General features: G+C 40.5%; 2 protein-coding genes across 8 annotated transcripts in view; one reads left to right on the forward strand and one right to left on the reverse strand.

The window, feature by feature from the left end:
• Nucleotides 1–17,499, reverse strand: part of LOC108141795 (sodium/potassium/calcium exchanger Nckx30C) — a 34,083-nt gene that overhangs the window by 15,982 nt on the left and 602 nt on the right. For 5 of the 7 annotated variants that reach the window (XM_017265352.2, XM_017265348.2, XM_017265351.2 and 2 more), the window contains exons 2-3: nucleotides 14,051–15,940; nucleotides 3,171–3,787 (exon numbers count right to left, since the gene is read on the reverse strand). In XM_017265352.2, the coding sequence (XP_017120841.1) occupies nucleotides 3,171–3,787; nucleotides 14,051–14,984 (1,551 nt within the window). In that variant the 5' untranslated portion in view covers nucleotides 14,985–15,940. The remainder of the gene's footprint in view (nucleotides 1–3,170; nucleotides 3,788–14,050; nucleotides 15,941–17,499) is intronic. The other 2 variants (XM_017265353.2, XM_017265350.2) reach the window with 1 other exon arrangement.
• Nucleotides 7,752–8,407, forward strand: LOC108141797. Its single transcript, XM_017265355.2, has one exon. It carries the CDS (start codon nucleotides 7,793–7,795, stop codon nucleotides 8,120–8,122), a length of 330 nt encoding a protein of 109 aa, XP_017120844.1. The 5' UTR covers nucleotides 7,752–7,792; the 3' UTR covers nucleotides 8,123–8,407.

The following is a 17,499-nucleotide window of genomic DNA, read 5'->3' on the forward strand; positions in this document are numbered from 1 at the left end:
AGTCCTGTGAAAAGGATCTGTCCCAAGTGAACCTCAATGACTTAGAGTCAGGAAAAAATAGAAGTAAACAAACCAATCAGCCGATGGTAAAGACCATCAGCAACTCTCGTATCAGCGAAAGCGATTTGGCCCCCATCCACATAAAACACGAAAAGATTAATAGCTGTCTGGAAATAGCCTCATAAAAATGACTATCTTATTACATAAAAGTCCAAATCATGTATGAGCTACTGTTCAAAGCATTTTGTTATTTGTTAACTTAAGAAAAATGTCCAATAAATTAACAAAAATATTTACCACTTGTTTAATTTCTCTCTTTTCTAAGTGTTTAGCAAAGAATATCTAATTATTTGTTGAGAATTACCAAAATACTCATAAAGAGACTCAAAGCGAGCTTAGATTAGTCTGAACTAAGCCTCAAAACCACAACATTTTGTTGCTGTCGGTGTTGTGATAGCAGCACTAAAATTTATAGCAAACAATATCATCGAGTTTCATTTGTATTCAAAACTTTTTACGAGCAACATCATATTAAAATGTTTGAGAAAAGACTGATTGAACTAATTTCGGTTTTGGTATACTGGATGTTACTTTCGCCGTTCATCTATTCGATCAGCCAGAAAAATTTTTTACAATGGGACGGCGAAAACGTATTGGATTCGATTAACAGATATGGTTGTTTTGCCGTTGGCCTGCTGGTGGGCTATGTCCTGTTTTTCCGCATTTTCATATATATCTACACGGCGCTCAATCTCTGGCATATACAAATGTCGTATGCACTGGATATGAAAAACAAGGCACTGGAGGAGAAATACGGCAAGAAGTGGAGAAAAAAGACAAGCTCAAAAAAGAAGAAAACGAAAGGGAAGCCTTCGACAAAAAAGAAGGCATTGTTTGAAGAAAGTGATGTTTTCGTTGACCCTGAAAATGCACAAAAATCTGTGCAATATGTTAAATCCAATAGTGATCTGCCTGGCATTCACATTAAGCACGAAAAAAAGTCGATTGCTTCCGACGACCCAAAGTCCATTTATAACGTCGAGCAATAATTTAAATATTACACAATCTAACTGCTGTTCAAATGTCGTAAAAATATATTTGAAAACTCAATATTAGTTAATCTCCAAATTTACATATAGCTAAGTAATTTCCTTGCCTGTCCGTGTACATTTTTAAACCTTATTTAATAAACCGTCTATTTATAAAACAAAGAAAAGTAATATTTTGGCTTTGGGAAGAAGTGTTTCCGACTATCTATTTAAGAAATACATCTTCTGTGAAACAACAAGACATTGAGGCCAAGTCAATTTTTATCGTAATAAAATGAAATTCGGAAGGAAAGACACTTTGTTGTAAGATAGCCAACCCAAACTATGATGGATATAGAGTTTTGCAATCTATTTGTGAACTGTGGAGAGCGATTTCCTGACAATAAAATATGAGAAGTTGTGGGCATGAAATGTGTTATACAGAACAAGAAGCGTGGACGACAGGAAAATCAAAAGTGTTCTACGCATGCGTACAGATCCGTTCTCTTCCCACACTCGCTCCATCTCACTCACACTCGCACAGCATGCTGCGGGCGGTTTGAGTCCCGGCTCAAGATCAGATCATCAACAGCAACAGCAAGATCAAGTTCAAGCAGTGTGTGCTGAGTTTCTTTCTGGGATTCACTAGCATGCAGAGTTCTCTTCGGATTGTGTAAGGAGTGTATGCCCGTGTGTGTGTGTGTGTGGGTCTGCGGGTGTGTGTGAGTGAGTGGGCGTGTCCAGTGGGCGTGGGTGTGGGTGTGGATTTACACAAGTCGAAAGACGCATAGCAAATCAAACGTTTGACTAACAAATGGAATCGAAGCTAAGTACTAAAGAAGAAATTAGAAGTTTAACTAGTGAGTAGGATTAAGATTACTTTGATAGCATGAAAGAATAGTATAATAATAAGAATAATGATAAAAAGTTAGTAGAAACTGGAGGTGCAACGCAGCCGGGAATAACCAGTTAGCCAGGTCTATATACTATATTGATGAGAAATATTTTATTGAATAAGAATATTTTTAGAAAACCCACGCTATTGACTTTTACGTGGGCAACATATTTCGCAATTGGGCCATAAATAATGAGTATCCGATAGTCCAGTCTCTATCTTATTCTTTTTCCAGAAACCGGTAGAATTGAAATTTATTTTAGAAAACGTGATCTCAGATTTCGATTTGTATTGGAGGATCTAAACTGCTCAATTGCAAAAATAACACCCAAAACCGGTTTAGTCTTACTTTTTCAATAGGTATTTTTAATTACATATGACTTGTAGAATTCAAAAACCGGTTTTTATTGGAAAAAAAACACCAAAGATGGGTCTAGAAATGCCATATCGGTGAGTAGTTCGATTTCGAACGGTAATGAAACTTTTTGTGGGTCAAGGCGAGGGTATTGAGATCACACTCTTTCAGCATTTCCTGGACCTGTTTTCGATTCGCAGGTGAAATTCGAGTGGAACTGCGAGACCCACTCCGAGTGACTGTCGCCAGATTAATGTGATGGCTTTCAATGCCGAAGAGCAGCATCGGCACAGATATCTTAGTCACAGACGTTTCTTCGATGATTGCAACCACAATGGCCCTTAGTCATAACGACTTAACACCTGCTAACTGGTTAAAGTCCGGCACGCGCCAAATGCTCGCTTCACTGAGATTGAGATTTGAGATTCGAGATTGAAAATGGGAATGGGAATGGGGAGATGGATGTGGATGTGGATGTGCGGTGGATATGGAGATGGGGTTAATTGGTGGGAAAAACATACACAAAACGAAAATCAAAAACGAAATTTCGTTCCTGGCAAAGGATCTTTGTTTTCGTTTTAACTTTGATTCTTTTCATTTTCATTTGGCACACAAAATTTTGGCTTTCAATTTCGCTTTCTCTTTTACGATCTTCTTGATTAACGTTTTTTGTAATGGTTTTTTCATAAATTTTCGATAAAATTTAATTAGCTTTTCTCTTTTTTGATTTCATTTTCAATTAAGAATTTTTCGAGATAGAGAGAGAGAGATTCTGTTGGATTTATTGGATTGAATTGATTTGATTTGATTTGATTTGATTTGATTTGATTGATTGATTTGATCTGAATTGAATTGATTTGATTTGTTGCAAAAAAACTTCCCAACTACTTACTGCTGGCATAAGTTGATCTGTACTTCTGACGCGAGTCACCTTGTTTTTGGTAATCATCTTCTTGACGCACGTCTCCACCTGGACGTTCCACTTCATGAAGGCCACGTAGGCGATGTAGATGGTGAACAGGATGAGGGCCTCCCACCAGAAGATGCGATTGTCCCGGAAGAAGTAGATCAGCACCAGCAGACTGATGCTGTAGAACGAGCAGTCGCGGAACAAAGGCCACCAGGTGAGCGACAGGACCGTCTTCGAGAAGAGCGCGCACATGCCGATCACGAACAGGATGTTGAACACGGCGGAGCCAACGATCGTACCAATGCCCACGTCGTCGAACGACACGAAAACGCCAATTACACTGGTGAAGAGCTCGGGGGCACTGCCACCCGCCGCCATAAACGTCGCGCCGGCCACATCGTCCGTGATGCCGAGCTTTTCAATGATTACGTCAAGGGAAGGCACGAAGAATTCATCGCAGACAATGGCCAGCGCCACAAACATATATATCACCCCAATGATGTGCAGGATGACAGCGCCGTTCTCAAGCTGTTCTTTCGTGAATAGATCTTTCGGGAATAGTGGCGTTTTCGTGGTGGTCGAGTTATCGTTGTGCGTGTCTGCAAAAAAGGAGTTGAACAAATTGATTAGATTTTACAATTTTTAGCATTTAAATTAACATTATTTGTTTTAAAAAAAAAAAAGTGTTTAGCAACAGAACCTAATGGTCAAGTTTCTGCCAGGACTCTTAAGCTTGAACATGAAATAGAAGAAGGCTTACCAATACCATTGGAAATAAAATTTGATTAACTTAATTGCCATATTCTGTTAAAAAAAATGAGTACAATTTTTGTTTTTTATATTTCCTTGTTCTTAAGTGTGTGTGTGTTTTTTTTTGAATAATTATTACTGCTCAAAGTTTGATAAAAAGGACAAGGACAACCCCTCTTTTCTATGAACTATTATTACTATGGACTACCAGAAAATATTGTATATTAAACATAACGCCAAGGGCAAACTCATGTTAATAAACTTATTGTTTAATATAATTAAATAATTAAAATATCAAGGATTAAGCCTTAAACATAATAGGAAAATAATATTATGAATGTTACTTTTATTTTTCAAAAGATATTTGCATTGTAGGCTGACTGACTCATACTTAATAATAATTTGTACAATTTGTGTAACGAAAAGGTTACCTCAAAAACCAAACTGAAATCATTTTCCCCATTGATTAGCTAATCATTGCAAAGCCTCAAAGTATAGTATTTGCACTGACGAATTTGTCATTTTGTCGTCTGGCATTCTGACCTTTCCGATTGCTACCTGTAAATATCTCTATCTGCGATTCGCTACATCCATCCCCCATTAGACATCCTCAATTAAGTGGCTCGACCTTTTGGAAATCGCTGGCAAAACTCCCTTGTCGCATGCGGCGCCTTTGGTGCGCGATTTTCATGGCAATTATTTTGCAAATTATGCAGCGCGTTTTGCAACAATTAACAAATTGCACTTATTCGCCGCCGACTGCCATGATAATGTTGATGGTAAATGTTTGCAATGTAAATGTTTAACAATCATTTGCTCTGTGAGCAATCATTTCGGCGCGTGCGCCAAGTAAATAATTAACGCGACTTTAATCGCTTGTGTGACTTGTGATCGCAGCTCCACTGATTCATGTCGTTCACACAGTTCTAATAAGTCAGCTTCGATTTCTTTGTGTGGCAGCCACAAAATCCACATAAATCATCATGGTGCTTTAATCTTGAATCTAGCTTTGCTTATTTTAGGTTTTGTTCTCCTATCTTTAAAATGTGTAATGGGGTAAATCAAGGTTTTGGAAAGGAAAGGGTCACAAGCAGAGAAGGCTATAAAGTTATTTGTATATTTTTGATCCTGCTTTTAAATTTTCTGGAAAATGAAATGAATTTTAAACATTGATAATTCATAGGTTCATGTCACAAGTCATATATTAATATTTATTGTGTGGGGGTCGCAGGAGAAACCTATTTCCTACGCCTCTGAAATTAAGTCCGGATTGACTCACTTTATTTGTCAGTTCGAGACGATAGACATAGACCGAACAGACAGGCGGACAGCAAAGAAATTTGCTCTATAACCGGTTTGCGACTGACGGACTCCCTGCCAATTTGCATGCAGCTAACGGACCCCATTGCGCCACACCCACTTTACCCACTTTACCCACCCCGCCCCACCTTCCGTGGGGGCGGTGGGCGGTCCGACACCGAGCGTGAGCCACAAACGAACGATTCTTATGAATCACTGAGCAAATAAGCAAATGCTTAATGAGTGACGACGACAGGGCGATGTCTCTCGAAGCAGTTTGAATTCAACCATTTTCAAGGGGACTGCGGACTTGGGTGGCATTACAGCCCACTTTCAACACTCGTTTTGAAGCAGGTGCCCTGCATATCGAACTGGATCATCGCCACTCGAAACATATAAATGAGCAGACTTTCTGATGGGTTTTCTCATGCAGTTATGAGTTGGTCAATGGATTTCATGCACTGCGAAAGCTATTGAGAGCAATCGAAAACGGCACACTAATGAAAAAATGGAATAGTATAAATAATATCTGACTATTGAACTTAAATTGTAAATTAAATATTAAAATTATAAAATGCATATTGAATTGCATGATTCGATATTAAACAAGACAAGCCAAGTTAATAATTAAATTGAGTACAATTATTTGGATTTACTATGTTCGTTTTATCAGTGCAGATACGGGTTCACATAATGCCATTAAAGTTGCTACCTCATACGTAATTAAACCAAGAGATAAGCAAAAAGGAATTTCTGGTACGTGATAAAGTTCGAACTCCAATATATTAAGTTTTATCTGACTGATGTTGAACTATTGTATATTGACAGAATCAAAAGTAAGCCCTTAAATTAATTTGCACTAATAACTTTTCGTTGTTAAAAACATTTAATATTAAAACAACAAATATATCCAAACAAAATAAAACAAAAGTGACATTATTATTATTAAAAGAAACAAATAAATTACTAAAAATTACAATAATTAAATTCAAGATAATGCAAGTTCAATTTTCAGTAGTCTTATACTTTTATTTTTTTTTTATTGCAGAGCGTTATTTAAAAAGTAAACAAAAATAAAAAAAAACACTTTTATATTTAAACGGCGCCCCGTTCTCCTATGAAAATCACCATGCTCTTGTGTTATCTTTTATAAATGAATCAGAGGTATTGAGTTACTTAAGCCCTGAAATTATTGCACTTAAAATAGACTGGCCTTGAAATTAAACGAGCAAGTAGCACCAATAAATATAAATAAACTCAAGTTACTCATGGGAATTCAATTAAGACAAGAAGATCCCTACAAAAAGTTCTTAAGCTCTCAAGGCAACTTGAATAAATTGTATCAAGACAGTTTTTTGCAAACAACTGATTACGCCATCTAGTCATGATTTTGAGGAGAAATATTCTATCTATAGTGAGTGTTGCCTGCACGAGCCCCTCGAAGCAGAGTTGGTCATCAAATTGTTATTGGTTCACATGATGAAGGTAACAAAATAATGACTATTAAATATTATTTATTACTTATTGTATCTTATTATTTATTGCGATTGCTATTGCCTTTTTGCACATGTGGGCGTCTGCCTCGCTGGCTGCCTGCTCTCCATCTTCATATAAAATAAAATACTTTTGTCGGGGCGAGGGGAAACCAGTTCCGAGTGGCGCGATTGAAATGGCACAACAATTTGACTAAGCGATTGCAGTCGTCGTGAGCTCAGAAGACCCCAGAGCACATATGCCAGAGATGGTTCGTGACCAGTCACGAAAATAATTAGCATTAAGATTCTTTAAGGTGAGTGAAGGCATTAAAATTTCTTTCGGCGAGGTGATAATCTCTTTAGAAATTATTTTGTTATTATCTTGGTGACATTGGAAGAGAGCGTTTAATGATATCACCCAAAAGCTGAACAAACAAATACAAATAATTTGCAGTTTCACATACATGATAACAAAATAAAAGTTTAGGTGCAAAAGTGGATAAGTTGAGGCAGCACTTGAAAATTTAAAAAATTAAAAATGTTTTTTTTTTAATAAACAGTGGATTAAAGGTTTTCATAAGCAATCACTTAATTTAATAAAAATAATAATTTAAGTTATAAGAAGGATAAAATATTTAAATAAATTAAATTCCAAGAAATGCCTCAAGTGGACTTAAGTTTTTTCAAGCAATAACTGAATGTAATTGGGTCTGAAAATAGATATTACAGCAACTGGGAATCATTAAATCGATTTAAGAACAAAATTAGATCTTTTCTTTTAATCAACCTCAATTAAAATACCACGAAATGGTTAATTTAAATGCAATTTTACTTTAAAAAATGTTTTAATAGAGCAATCTTTCTACTGTATCCTCACGTACCCACCTCAATGCGATACTCAATCCCACTCACACACACTGCCGGCGGATACGTGATATGCGTCATGCGGTTGAGACGCGTTGTTTACGGAGCAACTGGAGTCGTAACCAGAGAACAAAGCCACAGCAGAATGCTCTGCGGCTGTCGCCACTCTCGGTCCGAATTCGCAATCAGTTCGCAAGTGGGAACCGATCCATTCAGATGGCAGCCGCAGTGATTCCGAACTTTGCCCAGGAGGAGCTCTTCGTCAGCAGGGCCACCATTCGGCTGCAGTTGCCGCAGGGCGGAGCCCAGTTGCCCACCGTCTTTGAGTGGCGCACACAGGTGGTCACGCCCACACCCGTTGCCGCCCCCGAGGAGGAGTGCATTAGTGGGCATCGGACCACGGAGAGTGCCACGCCCAAGAGCAATTACTACACGCCCCCGCGGATCCTCGGAACGGAGGCGAAGCGCAAGAACCTGCCCCAAACGTTGGGCAACTTCTTCGAGGCGGAGCGCCACGCCAGCGCCTGGAATCGCGTGAGCAAGTAGCCACCAACCGAATCCATCCCAGAACGAAACCCATCCAAAGGGAGGCCTAATCGATTAACCCATTAAGTGGCAAGAGCTGCAGGAGAGTGAAATTCCATTCCGTTGCCAAAAATTCCAATTCATGGCCCAAAATTGCTTACTCGAATGGTGGGTGGGTTGATAGATACGCTGGCCTGGGACAAACACAAACCCAAACCCAACTATGTATATAAGCATCCCATGAATATTTATGTGCCACCCCCTTGTACCCTGATAATGCAATAAAAGTATTATTTGATAGATAAAGCGAAATTCTTTGAGGCCCTCCATAGCCCGCCGCCGTCCCAAGGGGTTAAACTTCATTAGGACCCGATAAGCGGGACCCAAATGACTTTGGGACTTGGCCATGGATTTTCTTTCTGCCACGTCATCAGTGGGCATAAATCAGGGCTGAACAAACGCACGAAAATTACAGGAACCAAGAAAGTGAGAGTCAAAGAAAAATCGCACGCCTGGCCGGAAGTTCATTATGGTAGCTCAAAGCGGAAGTGCCAGCTACACACTCACACTTGCAATTGCACACACACACACACACACACACATCAGGGAACTGTGGTGTCCGCGGCTTTTCTTTTCACGCTCTCTGACCCGCCAACTGCTAGTTTATCAGAGAGACAGCGCGCTGTGGCACGGGCCAAAACGCTTCGCAGAGAGCGGCCAAGAGTTTCAAGGTGGCTGGCGAATCGATTAGCCAGCCAAACAGCCAAACAGCCAAACAGCCAAAATCAGAACAAGCCAAACGTGCAATGCACATGCAAGCCACTGTCAGCGGCAAAAGCTCAGGCACACTGCAAAAAAATGCCACGTAAATTAGTCATCATTGCTGTTTATGTGACTATCAACATGAATTTATCGCTTTTATTGCCTTCGAAAGAGGACTTCACCACATGACAATACTTTATGAATCATATATCAAAGTATCTAACCCGACCGTTTATGTGTTTAGATGGCAGGTTATTAACCTCATTGAAACATCATTTGAAATAATTATGAAAACAAATAAAGTTTGGATAATAGGTAATAAAATGATTTTAATGCAACTGATTATATCAACAGTTAAATTATAAGCAAAAGAGGAATATTTTGTTTACTTGTTTGTTCTAACTTCATTGGGGTTGCCCACAAACTTATTTAATTTTGATTAACTCCGTTCATATTTCATTAGTATATTTTAAAACATTTTATATGTGATTTAAGTTAAGTTATTTTTTATATTGTTAAAATGAATCGATGGTTGTGCAGATATTAAAAAACACTAACTCAAATACTTCTTAATATTCAAGGTGACACTTAAATCTCTGGTGTACACAACATTTTCAATCGATTTTAAAGAATTTAGAGTTTTTTCTTTTTTAGATTTTGAAATATTGTATTTTACCACGACTTAAAAAAACAGAACATTTCAAATCATATATTTTTTATTTAAATCTATTAAAAGAAAATAATTTAATTTGCTAACACTAGATTTATATCATTAGTGTTTTTCGCAGTGCATGCAGGGTTGTCAAGTGGCTGTTGAATCAATGCAGACTGAGAGAAGAGCCTCGCTCGTCCTGGCGCAGTGTGCTCGATGTGCGGTGGTTGGGGATGTGGATGGGATGGGGCACTTAAGGATTGTCATAGAAGGTTTATCACGGCTATGAGCAGCTGTCAATGAAGGTTGCTCGGCGGCAGTCCTTGCCACCTTCAAAAGTTACGGCGACCATAACTTGGCACAGTTTCGGGCACAAAGCAAACACACATCCACATCCACATCCACACATGAGTGGGCCGCATTTTAGCTAATCAAAAGCAGCTCCATCCCCAGGGCAATCCCGATGTGGACCAAGCCCAAAGTGCCAGCATTATAATGCCCTTCCTGGCACTATGTGCTTGACCCAATTTCGCCTAGAACTATAGCCCCAAAACAAACGGAATGGGAAACCTTTAATTTAATGGGAAATGTTTTTTAAACTATTTAACGCGTTTATGAATTTATAGCTGTTGTTAAAGTTTGCCAGCCAGTGTAACATTACAAAATTCTGTTGAAGAAGTTTAGCTTGTTACGAAAAGTAGGTACTTTGAATTTATGCGCCATTTAAAGTGGATATATGAACAAGAGTCTGATTAATTATCTTTTAAGAATCGCATGAGTTACCCATATATGAGCTATACAAAAAGATATGTGAAATTCCAGAAAGTGAAACGTAAAACTTGATGATTCAGACAAGGTTTTTCTAGACCGAAATTATAATGTTAGCGTTTATAAAGAACGGGGGGTTTCACAGTTGATTTATTAATATCCGTCTTGATTAAAAACTATTTTTCATACTTCATTTGCACCTTCAAAGTGTAATTCTTTACAAGCGAAATTTCAATAAATTAACCTCGTTTAAATTAGCGATTATAAATTGCTGTTTGATAAAAACTTATATAAATCACAGAGACAGAATTACCACAAAACATAAATAGGTTATCGGTTTATTTATCTGATTTGTGGGAGACATAATCTCATTATTAGTTTTTGGTAGGTCTTTGTGTGAATCGATGCATATCTCTTACCAATTTGTGTATAATTTGTTTTCACGGTGTTAAAACCATTCATAAAGATCATGGAAGCTTTTGAACTCGATATATTAACATAATGGAAACAAATAAAGCCCGATCTAGCTTGTTTTCGACCCATTCGCTAGCATTCGAGAAAGATTTGCTTACGCAGTTCACAGTGAATGACACTTGATATCGTTGAGAGACAGACTACGGATTGCATTTGCTAACCGGTTTTCTAAGAGTCCGACCACAAATCCCCGCTTCGAATGAATCACGCCGATAAGGGCGATTCATTGATAGCCAACGGCACTTGCAAAGTGAATCATTCGGGACTTAGGCCCCAGGTCTGCTGTGTGGCATATCCAATCCTGTGGGCTCACCTGAGCTGAGTCAGTTGCAGCTGGGACCAAAAATGAATGCCAAATCACAGCCACCAGGGCACAGGCACGGGCTTGGGCACTTGGGCACACAAAAACGTGGACAACACAGGATGACAGTTGGGCAGACAGGAGGGGCAATTAGTGGCCACTGGGATTGGAAGGACACTGGCAATGGCGATGGCGATGGGTGGGGGGGGGAATGTCAATAATTAAAAAGGCGGCCAAATGTTGTCATTTCGGACCGAAAGCACCGCAAAAGCACAGCACTGAAATCGCTGGGAGGTAGGAAGGAAACAACTTCCTGCCACCCACACGAGCTCGTTTCTCTGGCGTTTTTATTTCATCGTCTCTCGTGGCTTTTAGCATGCAACTCACACGTCCTTGCCAGGACGCTATTGTTGATGTTGTTGATGTTGTTTGTGTTGTTTGTGTTGTTTGTGTTGTTTCTGTTACTGGCACTTTGATTTATCGATTTAAATTTGTGTTTAAGGCGCTGTGCGTGTTCGTGTTGCCTTCATTTCGGTGCTTTTCGTCTCGGACTTTTCCCAACTCGTTTTCCGCTGCCGCTTCGGTTTGGTTTTCATTTTCATTTTTCGTTTTCGTTCTTGCTTTTGCTTTTGGTTTCTGTTTCTGTTTCTGTCTCTGTTTTTGTTTTCCTCAATCATTTTTCAAAATGTTTGCATGCATACACACACCCGCACAAAGTTAAACCAAATTTTTGGCCGCCTGCCGTTTAGGTCGAGGTCTTTACTTAACTTTATATTCTCCTTCCCTTCGGTTGTAATTTTTCTGTTTTTTTTTCAGGGTCTGTCCCGAACCACCCACCAACCGTGCACCCACAAAAACGCCGACGTTGAGAGCCTGAAACGTCGTTAACAGCCACGTTTGCGTGTGCCTCACACAGACACACACTAGCCCACATACTTATACTATATTTCAGCCAAGAGTGTGTGTATTTTTGTTGTTATTATACGGAGAGCGCGCTCGCAATTTGGGTCGATGGTAAAATAGAAAAGCCAAAAGCAAGGCAAATACACATACACACACACAGGAATTTCTATATGTACATACATATAAATATATATATGTATATATATATATATATATATATATATAATTTCGAACAAAGGTCGCTGAAGAGAAGACCAGTGCACATTTATATAGAGGTATACGTTCATATATGTACGTATGTACGAGGGTGACCTGAGTTATGTGCGCGCCCTGTCTGCATTATTTTCGTTTTTTTTTTTTCGCTGTGTATGTCCTCCGCTTTTTTGTGGACTTTTTCCCGCTGGTTTCATGTTAATTGCTCGTGGCCTGTCGCTTGTTCCAGCAATCTGCGTTAATTTTAAAGACTGATTTACACACAACAAGCATTTGTGGTGCAAATACCCGTGCAATTGTACGATTCATTGCAATGGCAATTGCAATCGCAGTCAGCAGGACACGTTTCGCCTTCGAGTAGTTTTGTGTGTCACGAGCTACGATTCGGCGGCGGCGGTTTATTTGTATTCGGGGTAAAAAGGCAAACAAAGTACGGGATTGGATGGGATTTGCCGGGGTAGCTTATCGGCGCTTGACATCATCAACATCTATACCCAAGCGGAGATTTGTCGCGTTGTCATCATCCCATTTCACTGCCAGATGGGATGTGCAAATACACAAAGGAGTGAGCTCTAGTCGATCACTGTTTGCGCTCGAAACTTTTCCCTTTTCCCGTCTCCCTTTTCCCCTTCCATTTCCCCGGAAAAAGGGGCAGCCACTTTTTGACAGGACTTGGCTCAGTTGAGTCATTAAAATGAGAAATGGCTCCGGGCTCCGTGTGCAATGCTGGGTTTAATTGTTGGCCAAAATGTGACTGCGCCGCCGAGCACGGGAGCAGAAACGCAGTCAAAAGGACAGGCCGAATCAGAATCAGGGGCAAAAGGTAAAAAGGTTGCAAAAGGTGCAAAGGGTGGGAGGAGGCAAGAGCGGCAGCTTGACTTTCGCTGATGTGGCATAAAAATGTAGAAAAAAAAAGAAACATATGTATTTCCACATATGTGTGCTGGGCACACATTAACACGCTGTTCTTTGGGGCGCATACACAGATATATATTTCATCGGCCAAACTGCAGACAGTTGTTCCATTATGTTCATTTGCAGCCGCTTATGCTGCGGCCTGGATAATTTATGTTCGCCCATATTACGTATACGCAGCGCATATGAGTTTTGCGGGAAATTACTGTGGTTGTTTCGCCTCAGCGGCGGACACTTCATCCGTTACGTATACGAAATGTAAGCACATAAATATCGCTCATACGCAGTGTGGCTGCAAAATAATTGCCATGCAAGAGAGATCCGGCCAACATCTTACTTCCCGTTTTTAACGGTTGAGGAATGTTACATGACGTATAATTTAAAGCAAATTAAAACCGCTTTCGACGTATTTAAGAATATAAATAAGCAAGTAAATAGTATCAGTATCTGTCTTTTGGAAATACTTAAACTTAAAAATGTTCAAAGTGTGCTTTTAAAAAAAAAGCAATGAGTAATGCCAACAATTTGTCTTGAAATTTGTATCTTATAAATGAGGACTTTTAATGAATTTCTTAAAATACGCATATGCATATCTCATGTCAGGATGGCTAACTTATACGACGTGTGGGCAGGCCAGGAATGTACCTGTGCCAATATTAAACATTTGTCTGATTCCGGGCCTTGAACTTTTATTCGCTATCATTTCTCAAACCTCCCACTCGATTCCAACTCATCGATGCCCCATGCAAGGCAAATTCAATTTGTCTTTGCTGAAAAGTTTGACGTAGGGCACCGCCCAGGCCAAAACTTCTCGCCTCCGAAATTGAATGGCTCATTTAAATACAAATGCCATTAGTCAGGCACCCACTCGCAGATGTTGCAAAATCCATGATCCCCATACGCGCGGGAATGACTTGGAATGACTTTGAATGGAGGTGGAGTCGAGGACAGAGGGACTCACCATTGATACCACGTTGATTGGCCGCATTATCCTCGTCGGAGCCGGGAACTGCATTGGGGTTGAGCTCTTGGTCCTGCTCCTGGTCCTCCTCCAGGCCGAACATCTGCTCCCCGGACTGAAAGGGGTACATGATCTCGGCCTCGTCCTCGCCGGACGTTTGCGATGGGGCACCCACTCCGCCCAGGACATCGTTGTGGTTCTGGTTTTGGTTTTGGTTTGGGCTGTTGCTGTTGCTGCTGCCGCCGAAGTGCTGCTTGGCCGACTTGGGCTTGGCAGCATCGCCCAGTCCCAATCCCTGGGTGGTTAAGCACAGCAGCAGGATGCTGTAGACCGGCAGGCGGAGGCAGCGATTTCTGCAGCGGCTGCGACAGCTGCTGCTTGGGTGGAGTAGCTGCTCCACTGAGGCACCACGAGATGTTGCAGTTGCTGCAGGCGTTGCTGGTGTTGTTGCTGTTATCGCCGCCGTTCTGCTTCTTGTCTTTGCTTTCGTTATTGTTGTTGCTGATATTGTTTTTAATGTTAATAATACTAAGCGCTTGAAAATATTTACACACTCGTCCAGTATTGTAGCTTGGTGTTGCTGTTGTTGTTGCTGCTGCTGTTGCTGCTGCTGCTTGTTCTCCGCCTGGTCAAAGGAGGCGTGGCCTCGTAGGCGCCCCCTTCGCCGGCGACTGTTGAAGTCTATCGTTGTGCTGCTGGTGCGGCCAACGGGCAACATGTTGTCGCTGTGGCACCAAGTGTTGCGGCTCGCTGTTGCTGCTGTTGCAGTTGCTGCAGTAGTTGCTGTTGCAGTTGCTGCTGCTAAGGCTCCATGATCTTTAGCTGCGGCTTCCCGAAGCAGCTCCTGGACCGCTGCTCCTCCCACTGCTGTTGTTGCGATTGCTGGTTGCTGCCTCTGCTGTTGTTGTTTGCTGCATGTTGTTGGCTGCAACATTGGACCCGTTGGAATAATGTTGTTGGTTGTTTGGTTTGTTGGTTGTTTGTTTGTTTGGTTGGTTGGTTGGTTGGTTGGTTGGCTTGGTGTTATCGTTTCACTTGCAAAACCGTTTGTTGTCGTTGTACGCTTTTGATTAGACTGAGTTTAGGTAAGAGTTACTTGCTTGCTGGCTGGATCTCTGCGATCCATTTGTATCACACAACTTTATATATACACTATACATAAATAACAATTAACACGGAACGGAGAGAGCGTAGAAAGTGGGCGCGGGCGCGGATTCAGGTTGCCGTTTCCGCTGGTGTTGCTGCTACTTCCGCTGCTATTGCTGGCGTGGCTAAGCGAAGTCTCAGCATTTCCATTTCCACAGGACGTGATTTTCCCCTAGATTTTCACACACGCCCGCCTCTTGTGTGGTATTTTCACGCCTCCTCTTTTATGTTTTTCTTTTTTATACTTTTTTTTCACGGTTTTCTCGGTTCTGTGCCACTGCTGCTGCTGCTGCGCTCGCTGCTACTGCCGCTGCTGCTATTCCTGGCCATTTGTCTGAGGCTTTTCCGCTTTTCCGACTCGACCTGTCCCTGTGTGCGTGCTCGAGTGTGGAAAAGTTTCCCTGAGTGGCCGCTGCGAAAGCTGGAGCTCTGTTTCCGCTTCGGTCTCGGTCTCAATCTCGGTCTGCAGCTGAAGCTGAAGCTGGACTACATCACGCTGCGCACTCTGCTGGCGTTGTGAGCGCTGCCTGGCCGAGCCTGTTTTTGAGCCTGGCCAGGATGTGGGCTGGAAAACCGACTGCCGACTGCCGACGGCCGAGGACCGACAGCCGTGGAGGATGCTAGCCTGGAAGCTCGGCTTTCCTATCCAAAATGCTCAAGGAGTGCGGGAGAGAATACTGCTGCGCCTGCGTCGCTTTTGTTTACATTTTCAAAGTCTTCTGTTAAGGCTCAAAGGATGGCTGTCTGTGAAGAGAAAGTTGCAAGCAAATATTTAAATCAAATATATATCTTAAACATTTTAAGATTTGTGACTATATCATACCACACATACATCACATATTGAAAAAAATATTTGTTTGATTAAAGGTTTTTATAGCATTTTATTTTTATTTATAAAGAATTAGTAACTTTAGACTTTACTTCAAAACAAAACCAAAAGGTGGCGAAATTTGTTAAATAATACTCAGATTTTAAATTTGTTAATTTTTCATATAAAAAGAAAAATTATTTTGTAATTATTAAATCAATTAAGTACATCTTGCAACATTTATACAAATTAAAACATTGCAAAACAATTTCAAGAGCACACATTTTACGGAGCAACTTAGTTCGTACTTTTCAATACTTTAACAAATTTATTGCATACTCTTCGGTCAACTTTTCTCTTTGCCATTTTCCAGGCTCTCTGGCAAACAATTTTCCGAGCTCACAATCTCAATTTTCTCGACCCTCTCTAAATGCCGCTTATCTGCTGGGCCTTATCGCTTTTCTCACGGCTTTTTTTTTTTGCTTTTTTCCTTCGTTTTCTGCTGTGTTTGTTGTTTTAGCTTACGCTTACAATTTTTACTTTCATTTAGGTTTAGTAGGTGACTGCGCCCCCGCCCACTGCCCGTTTTTTACTGCTTCTGGCTGAATGTGCGGTTATGTTCATTGTTATGCTTTGAGTAGCTCCCGCTGCTTCTAGTCCTAGTCCTTCCTCACTTCTGCTAATCCTGCCCCCTTCCTTGCTGCCCATCTGCGTCTTTTTGTCCTTTTTTTGCTGTTATATTTAGCCGTAGGCCAGAGTTTGGCCAAGAATTCAACCGTGTGGCTTTGTTATTAATTATGTTTTAGTCCCGCAATGTTTTGTGTTGTTTTTTTTTTTTTAGAAAATTGCGTAACATTTTTGCGCTTTCTTTGCTTTACATAATTGCCCCATCAATTTGAAGGAACCTACAAATATTTGCTATTTTTTCTACAGTTTGCTTCTTTACTAAAAAATATATAATTTTGATATGAAATACATTTTGTAAAGGATTTTTACGTTTCATATTAAATTCCTTTTAGTTGTTTTTAGTAACCTAAGAGTAAAAGTATACAGCTTACAATTTTTATTTTAATTTCATCTTATTTTAATTTCTCATACCTTTTTATAACTCTTGTAACTAATTGTATAATTTTTGAAGAGCAACAGCATTTTTTTAAGGATTTGCTATCTAATATCATAGTACAATCGCTTTTATATAATTTGTACAACATGTTGGCATAAAGTAAGCTTGGTACCTAAAAATATGCGTCGGAAAAGCCACCAGAACGCTATTAGTCGCGTTTTAAGGCAAGCCCAATTTAGCATGGGCACAAATGGGAGCTCCTGGCTAATTGTTATATCATTTGCTGGGCAACTTTAAAGGGGCGGGGTCGCTTAAAGAACGGGGTCGAACCCGTGACAGCCGAAAGTTTGACTGTTTAATTCCCTTCTTGACTTGACCAGCCGAAAAAGAAGGCAACCAGCAAGCATGAAGAAACTCTGCACACTCGCACAA

The sequence above is a fragment of the Drosophila elegans genome, unplaced genomic scaffold (genome assembly GCF_018152505.1).
Source record: "Drosophila elegans isolate 14027-0461.03 unplaced genomic scaffold, ASM1815250v1 contig_814, whole genome shotgun sequence".
NCBI classification, from domain to species: domain Eukaryota; kingdom Metazoa; phylum Arthropoda; class Insecta; order Diptera; family Drosophilidae; genus Drosophila; species Drosophila elegans.